The sequence below is a fragment of the Danio rerio genome, chromosome 18 (assembly GCF_049306965.1).
Source record: "Danio rerio strain Tuebingen ecotype United States chromosome 18, GRCz12tu, whole genome shotgun sequence".
NCBI classification, from domain to species: domain Eukaryota; kingdom Metazoa; phylum Chordata; class Actinopteri; order Cypriniformes; family Danionidae; genus Danio; species Danio rerio.
This window is the reverse complement of record NC_133193.1, coordinates 28,484,214-28,500,605: the sequence shown is the minus strand read 5'-3', so window position 1 is coordinate 28,500,605 and position 16,392 is coordinate 28,484,214. Positions and strand designations below refer to the sequence as shown.

Below are 16,392 nucleotides of genomic sequence, written 5' to 3'. Positions count from 1 at the left end.
AGTGTAAATGCTATTCAAATACTGTTTCTATTTAATAAGAAATCATAAGATAAAATAAGGAAATCCTTGAACATTATTCATTATTAAAGTTTCTTAAACATCAAATCCACATATTTCTGAAAGATCATATGACGGCGATGGTGTTAATTTGTTCTTGATATTGGTGGGGACATACATCCCTAGTACATGCATTAAACAGCACAAATTCTGTTTAGCGCTTTTAAAAACTTGTATAAATCAACTAATAATATAAAATAAACACTTAATACAAATAATAATCCCGTCTCATGCTCCAAAAGTCCCTCCGACCAGGCCAATTCCACACCCTTGTATGACGCTGAAATCAAGTATAATTTCTGGTGACAAAGCTTTAGTAAATAAATGATATATTTATATTTGAATGGAAATAAACAGAAAACTTATGTTAAATTAATATTTTGTCATATTATAAATGCAAATAAATGCAGCTTCCAGCAGATAAACAAAATTCCTACTGACCTCCAAAATCGTGTACTGTAAATTATTTTAGTATTTAAATATATAACAATTGTATCCTACTTGTGCTCCGGTTTCCCCCACAGTCCAAAGACATGTGGTACAGGTGAATTAAGTAGGCTAAATTGTCCGTAGTGTATGAGTGTGAATGAGTGTGTAGAAATGTTTCTCAGAAATGGGTTGCAGCTGGAAGGGCATCCGCTGCGTAAAACATATGCTGGATAAGTTGGTGGTTCATTCCGCTGTGGCGAACCCAGATTAATAAAGGGACTAAGCCGAAAAGAAAATGAATGAATGAATGTATCCTAGTTGTCAAATGTAAATTTGGTAGAGTGGAACATACCTTTATCTTTCCCAGTAGAGATGCATTTAAAGTTAACAATACGCAGGTCGAGTCCTTCCTGAAGCCAGATCCGATCCATAATCCGAATCATCTGTAGTGCCAACATGTCCTGCCGCAGGTCTTCTCCAACCTAAAACACAGATATATAAAGATTGAGTTGGTGAGAGATCAAGCATTCATCAAAAAAACTAAAAGAAAGAATTTCTAAAATGACGAAGCAGAAATTACTGTCAAAAGACATAATACCATTTTCATATAATACTATAATAGTCATAATACTTTTTCTCTTAATGTTTGTGTTTACACTACTGATAAAACCACTAGAGGGCATGCTCATGAGATGAGGATTTAAATATTTTTTCTTTTCTATATATTTTTTTCAGAGCGGCCTACTTTCAAAACTTCAGTCAATCATGCATGTTTAGAGTTTGAGTTTAATAGATGATCCCACCATAGCAATTAATATACAAATAACCCAAATGCTGTGTAACTACTGTCAAACTAACATAATAGTCCATTCTACCTACAGAGGACCTTTAACACACCTTAAACATGACGTTAATCTCATCTCCCAGCGGATCTGCGTTAACCAGTGCGATCTTTAGAGGTACAGCGTTGGAATTGAAAAAGGAGCAGACCTAGTTTCAAAGCAAAGGAATGAAAACAAGAACCACATTACAAAAGCATCAGCCTGAGGGTTTTAGATTCAGATTTTCGGATTCAACATGGTAACACAGAGGGTCTTTGAAAATAAAGGCAGCCCTGACTGAAAGAAAAGGAGTTCAGAGACACCGTTAAGGCTTCGCTGACTGTGCAGATCGCTATATCTGAAACAGGAAGAGAGGGGGAGTGAGCAAGGATAATATGGAAGTGAATCACATGTGAATGTTTCTCAGCAAAGCGGAACACAATCTGGCATGAGAACTAGAGAATTCAGCCTCCTAGCTGTGTGGATCTTGAGAACCAATAAACATTTCCTGAACACTATAAGAGTTGTGCAGAAATTATGTAAATTTAGAAAGAATGAGTTTCCTTGAGATTTTCTTTATAGGCTTTTATAATGGGAGCTTTCAGTTAATGAGTAATACAAAAGTCTCAGTTAAACATAACTTGAACGGTAGTTGAATGTTTGTTCTACAACATAAACTGCACTGACGTTTCTCAAATGTTCTGATCTAGTTACTTATTAAAAACATAGGTTTAATAAAAATGTTTAATCAAAATTAACGTTCTGGATATGAGTGTAGTTGTGTGTTATTTCCCATAACTAAAGTTTTCAGAGTTTTTGTTTGTTTTGTTTTATTTGTATCTTTGGATATTTTTTACCAACATCAGGGTCCGTTCTTCGAACCTCTCTTAAATGATCCAAGAGGATTTGACAGATCCTGGATCTCTTAATTTTGATAACTGATCTCTGGCTTATTTGGTTTTTCAAACAAGTTTGCGAATCAGATAAAAATGTCTGGATCAACTGATCTGAGATCACTGCGTGTGTTGTATAGGACAGATCTATCTATGATCAGCAATGTAAATGATTGGTTGACGGCACAGCCATCAGCCAGAGTCATGACATCATTTGATTAATATTCAATTATCCATGAGCAAAATTACATAAAACTCGTAGTTTGTTAAATATGATACAAAATAACTTTTCAGATTTGTTGTGGTCTGCTGTCTTTACACTTTCATGTGTCATGAGTATTTAATTTATTTAGTTTTACTTTTAGAGCAGATTTTCTTTATTATAGTAGCCTAGGCCTGTTCAAGTTGCTTAATCTGCATAAGGAATAACTGGCTGTTTAAAATAATTTTGCATCAAAAAAATTTTATATTAGTAAAGGCATCTGCAACTTTTGCGAAGCATCAACACACCATCATATTACCTTTCAAAACATGTGCATGACTGTATAAATTACTATTCCTTTAAAAAATAGTATGTATGTTTATTATCATACACAAATTATACTAAATATAGAACCTTAAAATCGCATGAGTTTGCATCTAATAATTATATTATTATGGTTATTATACATATTAATAATACATTAATAATTAATATAGATTATTATACATATTAATAAATTTTCTCTTTGAACCCCTTGGGGAGAACCACCCCAGTCTCAGTAATTGTACTTTTATTTCGGAGTGCAGTTTTATTTTACTTTTTTTTATTTTATGTATTATTATTTTTTATTTATTTATTTTTTGCTATATATTTATATAATTTAAATATTTACTATTTTCCCAAGTGTATTTAACTACTACTGTAAAAAAAATATTAGCATTTGGTACATACTTTCAGTATTACCTTTTCTTGAAAAGACCCAATCTAATCCTGTTATACTGTATAAAATGAGCCTGCTTCCGAGCAGGTTTGAGCTACCAGAACTGTTTGACATCAACTCTCAGATAAGTTTTGAAGAACGAAACGAAACGATCCTGGATCATGTCAAATCGTCAATAACCAAATCCAGCTAACTGAGTAATCCACATACGAAGAACAGTCCCCAGGTACAATTTAATGTCAAAAGATCCTTCACAAATATATTTATCAGCAAAAACAATGACTCGTTCTACATTTATTTGACTAAATTTCAAACTTAAAAAGCTGTAAAAATGTTAAAGTATTGTCAATTTTTGCTTACTACAGACATTACATTACTCAAACTGAAAAACCATTAAAAAAACTCTAAATCTCTACATTATTTTTCAGTTTCATTTAAACAGCTCTCTATACTGAAATAACAGGTTGATCAGGGTCAGTTTGCACTCACCTTGATATTGAGCTCTTTTGCCACCAGACTGGGGCTAATAGGGAGTCGACAGCTGTTCTTCTGGAAGAAAGACTGAACCCTCTCTAGACCCTCGAGGAGAACCACCTAAAAAGAACAAACACTGAGATTGAAAAATGAAGCAGCGCAAGACTGCATCTGGATTTCCTCAACCATAGAGCACCACAGAGACGATTAGAAAACAAAGGCTTTTAAATAAAAAATAAAAAAAAAGCTAAATATTCTTAATTCTTGTTTTGATTTAGGTCACCAAGAAATGTGAACTTACACATGCACACAGTGTGTGGCAATTCAAATCCTTGACATTTACAATACAGTATAGTTGAGCAATATTACAAAATCAATAACAGATATGATATTGATTACAAGAAGTTAACATTTAACGTTAACTGTTAACAAGAAGCTGACTTCTGAAATCCAGAAGAGAAATGTTAGTGCATCTGAGCAACACTTCTTTCTTCAAGAAAAATGACTTTAAATGAAAAGTGTGAAAAGAAGTCCTTTCTCGTGTCTAAATGAATGACCATTTGGAAGACATTTTTTGAATTAACAATTCAATCAATCACTCATTAAAAGAGAGACTTGCCACCACATATTGGCTGATTTTGTGTCCCATTTTACTAATATACCAATTTATCTACACATTTATCAAATATACACGTTTATCTAATATGTACTTTCACTAAAATTATCATGTTAGAATGTACAAACTGTGTAAATACATGCTTTTACTTTGTACTGATGAATTGATGATTTATTACCTGCATGTAATTACATCGGTAATTACTTTCTTTAAATACATTTGTAATTACACCGTTGACCCACCCTTAAACCTACCCATTCTACCAAACCTGTCCCTAACCCTACCTGTATCCCACTACAAGAGCACCAAACATCTTCTGCAATACGTTATTAAGTACATTGTATTGTACAATGCCCCCCTAATAAAAAGTGGGACTAAATGTTTTGTACAATGAAGTTGTAAAATTAAAAACAACACTTTGCGCTTTTTTACTATTGCACTTCATTATTGTTAGTTTTTGTTTGCAGAAAAAAAAAATTTATTCCAGGCATTGAAAAACAAAAATCATTGAATAGAAATCCAGTGACTTCAGACAATGAAACGGGAAGTACAAAAACATTCAATAGTTTCTTGGAGTCATTTCCGGAGAACTCCATTTAGCCAAGACAGACAAAGAAATAATGCAATAAAATGTGTTTACAAGTTTAGTAATTAAAAGCTTTCCAGAGCTATCCATTTGTATTTAAACCACTTATACACATGGGAGACATAAGTTGAGGCACTATAGGACCAAAAGTATGTGGCCCACCCCCTTCTAATAGCATGCTTGGCACAATCCTTTAATTCCAGGCAAGACAGATCTTAATGCTACAGAATACAATGACACTCTTGAGAATTACGCATATCCCACTTTGTGGCAGCCATATGGGAAGGACTGTTTTCTATTCCAAAAAGAAAGCACAAAGTCAGATGCTAAGCAATTTACTGGACTCTTCAAAACACAAGTCTAAACACATTTGGAATGATGCAGATAAAGTGCTGTCGTGAATGGTTCCAATTTCAGAAATAATGGTTAAGTTTAAGGTATGCTGTATTGTGCCTGAGGGAAATTTGTTTCAGGATCTAAGGTAAATGTACCAAATCACATAAAAACAAAACATTAATTTTACATAATATTTTGTGCTGAGCAAAGATTATTCATTCATAAATTTTTCATTCAGCTTAGTCCTTTATTTATCAGGGGTCACCACAGCAGAATGAACCGCCAACTTTTCCAGCATATGTTTTAAGCAGCAGATGCCCTTCCAGCCAAAACCCAGTACTGGGAAACACCAATACACTCTTGCACTCACACATGCACTCATAAACTACGGCCAATTTAGATTATCCAATTCACAGATAGCCGATATATATATATATATATATATATATATATATATATATATATATATATATATATATATATATATATATATATATATATATATATATATATATATATATATATATATTTAGATATTTATTTAGATAGATATAGATATTTAAACTTCCACATAAGTTGTTCTGATATCCATTTATATCTAAATATAAATAAGGTGTCTCTTAAATATATGCATGCATGTGTGTATTTATGCATACTTAAAATATGTGTGTGTGCTGTGTATATTTATTAAGTCAAAACAAACTTTTATTTTGGATGTAATTAAATAACAAATTTTTGCCCAGCACCAATAATATTATTAAAACTGCAGTTCTCTAATAAAATTCTTGACATGTCTGTATAGGTGTGGCATTTGGGTTGCCATATATTTGACATATAGAGTATCCTGCTAAGTTAACATGATATCAGTATTGACTGGATGAGGCATATGGTTCAAGGGTTCATCCACTGATCCAAAAATCAGTCACGCTTGTGAGAAAAATACTTGTAAATGTTTTGCTTGAAACTTTGTTGAAACCCCAAAGAAAAGAAAAACGCAGAAAAGCAAACATGAGATTCCTGATATACTTATGCTTATGTTTATTCAGATCATGTTTTGAACAGCATTATTCAATTAGATTTTGGAACTAGGAGCAATTTAGAAATTGTTTTTCTTGTTTCCCAGAAGTCTTTGGTTTGGACTCCTCAGTATATACTGGTTATAAAAAACTAAAACAACAAAAAAGCAGCAAATCTATTTAAAAAAAATTGTTGAATATTCTATTCATCAAAATCAACACCAAAAAAGAATAAATAAATAAAAAGCACCAAAACAGTATATCAGAACCTAACTTTTGAACAGTATTGTAGACATGTAAATGTTAGAAATAACATTACAAAATACAACCACAATTCCCACATTAATTGTAGAGTAGACCTGGTTTACCTGTCGGGTTGAGCTGCTCGCCTGCCGAACCTTTTCAGCCAGAGCTCCAAGCAGCTGCACAAGTCGGGTCTGCTTCTCCAGCTCAGCCCTCAGTCCGGTCCCACACAGACACAGCAGCACACAGAGGATCCGCTCATAACGCTGACCAAACGCCGGGTCCTGCACTGCATCCCTCAGCAGCCTATGCACAAATAGACACCCAGTAAATGTGAAAATCAACAAGGACTCTTACACTAAAAACAGTATGACTTCACTGTGTAATATTACATAATTTAACACCAAAATTATTTTGTACTTCATTTCTTTCATCAGTTTTGTTCTTCTGTTGAAAATCTATGCAATTTAAACATTTACACAATGTAAAAGTAAGGAACAAAAATAAACAATACTGACAAACGTATTTCGAAGATTTATTCAAAGATTTTAAATGTTCGAAAGTTTTGATTTTGTAGACATTCAATATAGATTAAAAACAATTGGAATACTGAATCCTAATTTGCAATTTAAATCAAGTTTATTTATTTAGCACTACTTAAAACAATTATTGTTTCAAAGCAGCTTTACAAAAAGGTGCACATTATTGCATTACATTCAAAATCAGAAAGGTTAAGGCTATTCGTAACCATAACTTTAGTGACTAGTAACTAAATAGCTTTTACTGTTAAAGTTATTATATATAAACATAGATAACCTGCAGTTATGTAGTATACAGGTAATGTTTATGTGTACATGTTCAATAAAGTGTATTTGTGTATTAAGTGTATGTGTTGTCCTCAAAGTCTTCAATGGCTAGTATCATTTGCGTTTGGAAAGGTCAACTAAAATCTTTTAGGTACAATAGCATACATGTATACCATATTTAAAATAACAGCTTTATATTGTCTATAAAAGCAGGAAATTTGTTATTTATTTATTTATTTTTTTGAAATTGTAAAACTAACAATTATATATTTGAACGAAACTTTACCAGTAAAGATAATGTGCAATGTTGACATTTCCCAGAGCTCGAGACAGCAGAAACTTCACCAAGGCATTGTTAAGGTGACACTCGAACTTCACTGCCTGCAAACAAAAGCAGAAACCAGTTCAACTTACTTGATTAACTACACATTCATAAAAAGTGCACTTAATTGTACGGAATGCAAACTTAGAGTTTAATTCAAAGTATGACAATCTACACACAATTCTTTATGCAGAAAATATGAAAAAAAGAAGATACACTTTGACCGATTCTTAAATTAAGGCATTTTAATTTAGTGCTCAGTAGTATTGGCAGATTTAAAGTATATTTGAAACTATTTAGTTTAAATAAGTTAGTTAAAATAAGTGTATTTAAGTACTCATATTTAAAATTGTTGACAGCACATCGAGATCATATGCGCACCTCTGTTCACGTAGATCCACTGATGCGCGTGTATGCGTGCCACAGTTTTTTATTCATCCAAAGCTTATATAGATTTTTTTTGTTGTTACAAATGAGTTATATGCACTGAATTGTTGACCAGCCACTGAAATCTTCCGGCGAAAGATTGATGTGACTATTTTGAGTTTCATAAGGGACCTTATAAAGCATCCATAATGTAGATTGTCATTTAGTTTACCAACAAAAGTTCCATGTACACATTTTTTAATGTGTACATGGAATTTCGCCTGTGTTATGGTACCTTGTTGTAATTTTAGTTTCATTAATGGGATAATGAAGCTGAGTCTGAGTCTGAGTCAAAACAGAAATAAGTAGTGCTAAAAATGATCCACCACTTACTTGACAGATTTATACATTTAAAATTTTGGTGGTTTGTGTAATGCGTTTTATGTTTGGTAAAATACATTTTAACTGCATCTTTATTGATTTTCAGCTAATTACACTGTCTTGTTCTAAAAGGTGGATTTAGAGGTGTTTGCAAAAAAAAAAAAAAAAATGCACTCGTGAATTTAGCTGGTTTTGACAAAAGAAAATCTACCTTGTTAAAAACCAAAGAATTGTCTAAAGTGACATTTATGAAAAAAAGCTATTTTATTTACTAGCTGATAACCTTATCTATAAAATGAAACATATGAACCTAATTATAGGAGCCTGATAGAAAATGCTTATTTACAAGATAAAAGTTCAGATGGATTTAGAGGGTTTTGCATCTGAACTCTTTATTTATTTATTTTTTTTCACAAATGAAAAATTTGAAGTGTCCTTTAAAATTAGGGATGGAGTTTGAGTAGGGAGACAGAAAATACAGTTTTTACAGTATAAAAGAAGTCAAGTTAAGCTTTATTGTCATTCAACTACATGTGTCTCGCAGTACAAAGGTGCTGAATAAATTAATTAATACAAACACAACATTGGACACAAAAGCTAGTTTAAAAAACCTAAACAACTGACATTTACTTTAAGATACTTAACTAAACACACAAGACAAGTACATACACATACTTTTACATAAGAATGAACAATGTTGTGCAGGACATTGTGCAGGAGAGGTATTAAAGTTGAATATTGGTATTAAAGGTGTATAATGGAAATCTATGGAATGTCTCCTAAAATAAAATGAAAAAACAACATGTGTGTTTGTGTTTGTGTGTGTGTGTGTGTGTGTGTATACCTGCACTAGCTGGGGGAGATAATCAGCCAGCTCATCATCACTGCTGCTCTGGATCCAGCTCACAGCCACTTTCCTCACCTCTGTGTCGGCAAACCTACAGCAAACCAGTCATAAAGCAGGTTATAAAACCAATAAAGTGGTCAAAAGTGGTCACAAGTTTAAAAGTGCAACATTACAACAACTGAAAAGATCATATGACCAAAGTGACACATTAAAAAGATCATACGGATACAATGAGCTTGAGCAATAAAAAATAGGAGATAATAAAATCTAGAGAGAGCAGGTTGGACACATACTTGGATTCAAGGAGCTCAAGAGCTGAAACGGGTGACAGAGCAGGCCAGTGGTGCAGAAGTGCGTGGATTTCCCCCATACTGCCCCAGTCCCAGCTGGGAGCGCTGGCCAGGATTTTCGGCAAACTGTATTCATATTCCCGACAATAGTACCTCTGGTCCCAAAGCAGCTGTCTGTCCGCCCGTGACAGTCTGGTGGAAAAAAACAAACAAAAAAAAACTGCTGGTTAATCTTAAAATTAATAAAATACTTCCAGTGGGCTTCGAACCAACACTCCAGACACTCCAACCTCTTAATCCACAGACCATAAAGAAAGAGTTATTCCTGATCCAGAGATAAGAGGCAAGGGAAACAACTCACACCTCTTAAATGAGTCTGCGAACGGGCAGCCAAAAGCTGTGAGCTTGGCAGCTGTTGCCACTCGGTGGGCATTCAGCAAGCCACGCTCACAAAATGGTCATGGAGAGCAGCCCACCGGCTGAGACTGAGCCTTGTGTGGCTGTTTTAAAGCTGACTGAGCTTTCTGTTCCACATGCGAGACATGCCTTTTCACTAATAAACAACTGTCTGCTTTCCAGCTGAAATATTTCATCATTAGAAAGTCAATCTGATATCACAGACAGTTTAAGTCTTTAAGATTTATTTTCTCGATAGCTTTACAAGCAAACCCCCTAAAATGTGATTCATTTTAAAAACTAAATGGTTCTCTGATACAGTATGACTCAAATTGACCTGTACTCACAAACCAACCAGATCAACTTACTCTTAAAAAGATGCTGTGAATCTTAATGAACAGAAAGATTGTGGATATAAAATCTCTGAATGAACAAAATATAGCTTGTTACTAAAAAATGTTTAATAACTACAACATTTTTATCTCACAAATCTTACACAATTAGGAGTTTACATCTTACAATCCAGACTTTTTTAAAGATTTATATAAGTTAAAATTATTTTTACTCGAAATAGCAGGACATAAACGTGCAATTCCGTGATTAAAGGCAGAATAAACCCTCTGGGGTCTTTGGGTGTTTTGGGGCCCTGGAGAAGTTTTGACATGCACTGACAGTTGTGTTGTTTTCAGTATCTTAAAAACATATGAATGGTTAAAGTGTGATAACACTGTAAACAGCAAAAGTTGGGCTACAATAATACCCAAGCTGAACGTTTGTATTTTTGAGAAAGAAAAGTTTATGCGTGTTTAGTGAAAAACTAAAATTTTTAAGTCACTGAAACAAGGCCGTGAAACACACAGAGAACATTTGTGCACAAGACTTTTGAGAACTGGATCTTGTAGCCTAAAGTTTTTGCTTCAAAATGATGCATCGCGTTCACTTGCTCACAAAACACAATATAATGAATTAAATTTCTAAGTCACTTTTTGAGTGAAAATGGTTTATGCAAGAAGGCGTAAACTATCATTACTATGCAGTGAGTCACACCTGAGAAGACAAAGACCTGCATAATGAGCCGCATAATTAACCATCAGACAGGTATGTGACTAAAGCCTGGTTTATACTTCTGTGTCAAGTGACCGGCGTAACCCACAGCGCATGCAACACGCATAGCTGTGCATTTATACTTCTGTGCGCCGTCTCTATTGGTCTGCATTAACGCTTCCAAAACGCTAGTTGGCAGTGAGGTGTTAATGTGTCTCTGTGTCAAGTTTCTTCGTCTGTGTTTTGTTTTTTCTGAACGCTTCCGGGATGTACAAGTGGCTCAAACTCGCTCATTTTGAGGCAGGAACCGGCGGACGTGCAACAACTTTAACTATGAGGTAAACACAAAACAAGACTCGTCAGCGCTACCAAGCCGACCAATCACAGAGCTTGCGCTACGCGTCGTTGCAACGTGTAGTTACATTTTTTGAGAGGTGCAAGTCAGCGACGCCGATGGCCACGGCGTATGGCTATGTGTCGACGTGCAGCTGCGCCGTAGCATACGTGTGCGTTTGACGCAGAAGTATAAATCAGCTTTAAAAAAAAAAGGAGTTTCAAGAAGGAATCAGAGGAAAGTTTATATACTTTTTAGTTTGCAGTTTATTTAAAATATATTAAATCACACAAAATAACTGCAGATACACTTGTGAGGGGCAGTACACTCTATAAAACTCTGCAAACTTTATTAACTTACATATAGCAAATCTACTGAAAAAGTTATTTGTAAATAAAGAGTTGTGTTGCAAAACGAGATATCCATTTTGAGAAATGTTGGTTATTTGACAATATCATTTAAGACACCAACAGTCAAGTTTATTCACAATTTTAATACATTAAACTATTACTTGAGCTCAGTGAACTCCAGGAACACAATATTCTTCAAATCCAGGATATTTTTTATCAAACTTTGTCCATAAACAATTCATAAATAAGTCAAAAACCATGCCAAACTGCAACATTATCTTTGCATTGTCAAACATCTTAAATTTGTAAAAAAAAAAAATATATATATATATATATATATATATATATATATCTGCGACTGCAGATAATGGTTGTAGTGCGACCTGTTTAGATTTTTCTAAAAATGTGCTGAATTGCTCTTCCTTGCCGCTATATTGGTTTATATAAGCTGTCAATCACTCAAGGTATTCCGCTGTCAGATGACAGGGAAGGAGCTTTTATGACGACGGGAAATGCAAATGGCTGAAGAGTGAAAACTTAAAGCACACAGGTTTGCAAACCCCACCTAAAGTTGAGGCGCAGATGAGAGCGATCATGACATGTGGTGAATAATGATCCGCCAGCTGAGATCAATCAAGTACGTGTTTTCGGAGAAGGGCCCGAATCTCGATGCGTTGCATTCACTGCGTGTTCATCGCAAATGTCCGCTAAAAGTCAAATCTAATACTGTACATATCATCGCCAAAGAAGCTCGCCTTTACTAAGTTTACACTGAAACTGCGGCTCATAACAAACAGCGGTATTGCGCCGGTGGTAATCGCAAAAATCCTGCTCTACCTGAAAATGAAAATCAGCTCAGACTGAACATTTAAATTGACACAAACTGAAACCAAAACTTTTAAAGAGTGATACAAGTGAGACTTTACTTACTTTCTTTTGTCTATTCTTTCTTGAGGTGTATATTATTATTTTTTATTTAGTTACTGATGACTGTTTTGCAGCTTTCAGCCTTGAATTTAATTATTTATTATAATCTTTTGTTTGTTTTGTAGCAGAAATATTATTTATCAAACTGACATGCATATATAAACAGCAGTACAAAATAAATATTTCTTACTGCAATGCTTCATTTTTAATTGATGCAAACTATACATTTATTTTTCATAATTCATTCAAGCACATTTAAGGCAGCATGATGATGGCAAATGTAATTCATTGTTACTATTATTGTCATTTTCAACATCATTAATATTTTATAATTATTTGACATTCATTTTGGAATTATTGCACACAAATATCAATGTCATCTCAGCATTAGTTAGATAGTTGTTTCTGGTTTTTGTTAGTCCTAATTGATGTTGTTTTAAAATACAATAAATCCCTTAAAATACAATTTGCAGCGGTGTTCAATCATTTTTGGTGGGTGCTCCTAAATTTTTTCTGGTGCTCCTAAATTTTTGAAGTTGGGAGCACCGGTGCTACCAAGTAAAAAAGTTAATTTCGAGCCCTGTATATACATATATATATATATATATATATATATATATATATATATATATATATATATATATATATATATATATACACACACATCATAAATATATGGAATAGTAAATACAAAGATTGATTAATAATAATAAGATTCTGAGTTAGTTTTGGTAATCTCATATTAGAGCAATGTTATTTTCAAGAATGATTCATCATGAGTTTCATTGCGCGCATCACAACAGCTTTTGGCGCAAGTTATCATCCTCTCATTCGGTATTCACAGAAATTATTTAAAGAATAAATTTACAAAGGACACTTAGAAATGTAGCAGAAATGTAGAAATGTAGCAGAAATGTAGAAAAAGGCAGTATTTCACTGTAACTCCTAGCCTTCTTCTTGACATCAGCGGAGACTGACAGACGCAGGATTTTTTTTATTTTTTATCTTGGTCCACTTTTGTAGCGTTTTTATACAGTTTTGTGAAGTTGAAGGCTACATCGTCATCTAATAGTTTGTCAGCATGACACAGACCAACATTACTCGCATTACTGAGGAAACTCGGAGCACATCTTATCTACTTAAGCTCTCTTTAGACAATTAGACATAGCATTGGTTTGATACTGATTACTTCATCAAGCAATGTTTGTTTTCAACATAGCTGCATTTAAAAGTAGACACTTCAAGCTTTCTAGAGATACACGTCTCATCTGTTTTTTGCTTTCGTGAAGTTTCAGCAAATTTTTACTGACGCGCTTCTAAAAGCAGTTCACGGAGAGAGAAAAGACAGAATGCCTACGCTGTTTGTTCTCCTTATTTTGCAAAAGCACACACGTTTGTTGTTGGTGTGAGTTTACACAACAAAAAGTAGACACATAACAGATTTGATTGATGTATTGATCTTATCTGTACGATCAAAACTAAAACTGTAATTTAAGTTCATTTCAGCAGTTTGACGATACTACAGATCAAAATACGTATATGCGGTCTTCCACCCCAGGGGGTTTAGGAACAAACACTAAATTACAAGAAAAAAATCTAAAATTGCATATCTTAGTCTCAGAATTGGAAGATAAAAAACAGGCTTCCATATACACAAGAACCTGGTGATGTTTAATGTCAGTACTACTTAATGTATTGTTGAGTTTCCAAAAAAGTTTGAAGCACAACTGTGGTTCAAGTAAGTTTTACAAGTAGTAGTAGTAGTAGTAATAATAATAATAATAATAATAATAATAAAAAGCAAATTGGCATATAACAATAAATTATGAAGAATGTGACACTAAAGTATGGTACTGGAGGATAAATAGAATCTGTAAATTCAGATTTACCATCACAATAATAAAATTTTATTTAAAATATACTCATGTAGAAATGCATCTCGTATAGAAACGCATCTCATATTGCGCATCTCACATCGAAACGCAATTCTCTATCTCTAAAAATACTTTGTAATAATGCTGTTTTTACGGACATTTTTGGTAAAATAAAAAGCAACCTTGGTGAGCAGAAGAGAAAAAAAAACAAAAAAAAAACAGTTACTGCACTTTGTTGTACGCCTAGACCACAGGTGTCAAACTCAGCTCATGGAGGGTCTAGACCAGGACACCCCTGGTCTAGACAGTACTGTATTTGTCAGTGGAAAAACAACTGAATACTGCATTCGGCTGCTGTGTGACCTGTGTTAATAAAGTCAATGATGCTTAAACAAATGTTTTTATATCCTGAAAAACTCAGTCAAATAACTTCAATCCAATTAAAACCCTTAAATGAGATAAGCTGAAGGGGATTCATATAATTGAAGTAACTAGGCAGAACTGATTTAATTACTTTATACTCTGAAAGTCTCCATTATCCTCCCTCTCTCAAATCACGATCAGTTCATCTGCTACTTAGGCTTATTATGGAGTGTCTGATGCTCAAACAAGACAGAACGAACATGGGACTGTTATCATAACAATCTTTCTGATAAGGGAACTTGCCAAAAGCCAGAATCAAATCTTACAACCTGATGCTACCTAAAACTTTCCCCTTCTCTTCTGCAAACAATGGCATTTCCTTCATGTAATGCTAACCTACTTTATTCCATGAGGTCTTTTTCTGATTTAAACTTACCCGAAAGTAGATGCTCGTGCGCACAGCTTTTCTATCTCACTTCGATCGTCTTGATCAAGTGGGTCTAGAGACTGAGGATTGGGGCAGCCGTTCTCCTGAGGACCAACATAGAGCACGTCCACCGCTGGACTGGGGAAGTCAACCTGTTCATGGACACATAACAAATATTCAAATCAGGAAAATAGGTCTGCCCCAAATCAAATAATTCTGCACTATTCTACATCATTTTGTAGTATAATCAATATAAGCAGTGCATTAACACTGAAAAGTGCACTTTAAATACCCAGAGGACACACTCATTCAAACTCTAAAAGGAAGTGTGGATTGATGAACACTTCATGTACTCAACACTCACAGCTTTGCTTACATAGTGGACAGTGGGGGAGCTATTGATGTAGCAGAAGCCTTGCAAAAGGGGATAACTTTGTATATGGAGGAGCCTACATACAGTTCAGTGCTTCCCACATATCGACTTTACTTATGAATATATAATATACATACATATTAATGATCAACCAAGATTTAGAGACACTTTTTCAAAAATATTATCATCCTTTTACACTTTTTTTTGTATCCGCACAATATAACCAAACATCCACGAGCGATTAAGTAGTGAAAAATCTTCTTTCATTTAAAGGTTTCATGATACTTAGTCTGTGTGCACGAGAACTGTCAAAAACTCCCCCAGACAGTCTCACGTGCTCTGCAGACTCAGAAACAGAGCTTTTTTTGCACCCGGCCAGGGTTTCTACATCTATTAAAATGTCCAGGATTTGGCTTTTGCTTTCTAAAGCTGTCATTAATTGTATGATCACAGCCGCGAGAGCGAGAGAAACATTAACAAATTAAATACTTCATCTAAATGACTCAGAAAAACTTTAGTGTAATTTTGTCCACTTCGAATATTTAATAAAGTGGCTGCAAAATATTTGTACACAACAGTGGTGGATTTAGGCATGGGCAATATGAGCTATCTCCGGGGGGGGACCTTACTGAATGGCATGGGGAGACGGTGCAAAAAAAGTGCCACAGTAAAAGATTTGAGATAAGATTTACTTGATGCAAGTGTATTAATGTAGAGTGGTTATCCCAGAATAAAAAAATGTTAGGGGCTATTCACATTTGGCGTCTTTTTTACACGCCAACCGAAACAACGCTGGTGAAAACAAATTGATGCAGAAAGCCATTCCCACACAACTCACACGTGCTGCTCCTGATCAATAATCCTCACCCAATAATAATAATAATAATAATAATAATAA

At 34.1% G+C, this 16,392-nt stretch overlaps 1 protein-coding gene across 4 annotated transcripts in view; it reads right to left on the bottom strand.

Moving 5' to 3' along the window:
• pik3c2a (phosphatidylinositol-4-phosphate 3-kinase, catalytic subunit type 2 alpha) overlaps positions 1-16,392 on the bottom strand; it is a 72,112-nt gene that overhangs the window by 11,653 nt on the left and 44,067 nt on the right. For all 4 annotated transcript variants that reach the window (XM_068214908.2, XM_073930347.1, XM_021467822.3 and 1 more), the window contains exons 15-22: positions 15,131-15,273; positions 9,410-9,598; positions 9,114-9,207; positions 7,487-7,581; positions 6,520-6,700; positions 3,613-3,717; positions 1,384-1,476; positions 839-968 (exon numbers count right to left, since the gene is read on the bottom strand). In XM_068214908.2, the coding sequence (XP_068071009.1) occupies positions 839-968; positions 1,384-1,476; positions 3,613-3,717; positions 6,520-6,700; positions 7,487-7,581; positions 9,114-9,207; positions 9,410-9,598; positions 15,131-15,273 (1,030 nt within the window). The remainder of the gene's footprint in view (positions 1-838; positions 969-1,383; positions 1,477-3,612; positions 3,718-6,519; positions 6,701-7,486; positions 7,582-9,113; positions 9,208-9,409; positions 9,599-15,130; positions 15,274-16,392) is intronic.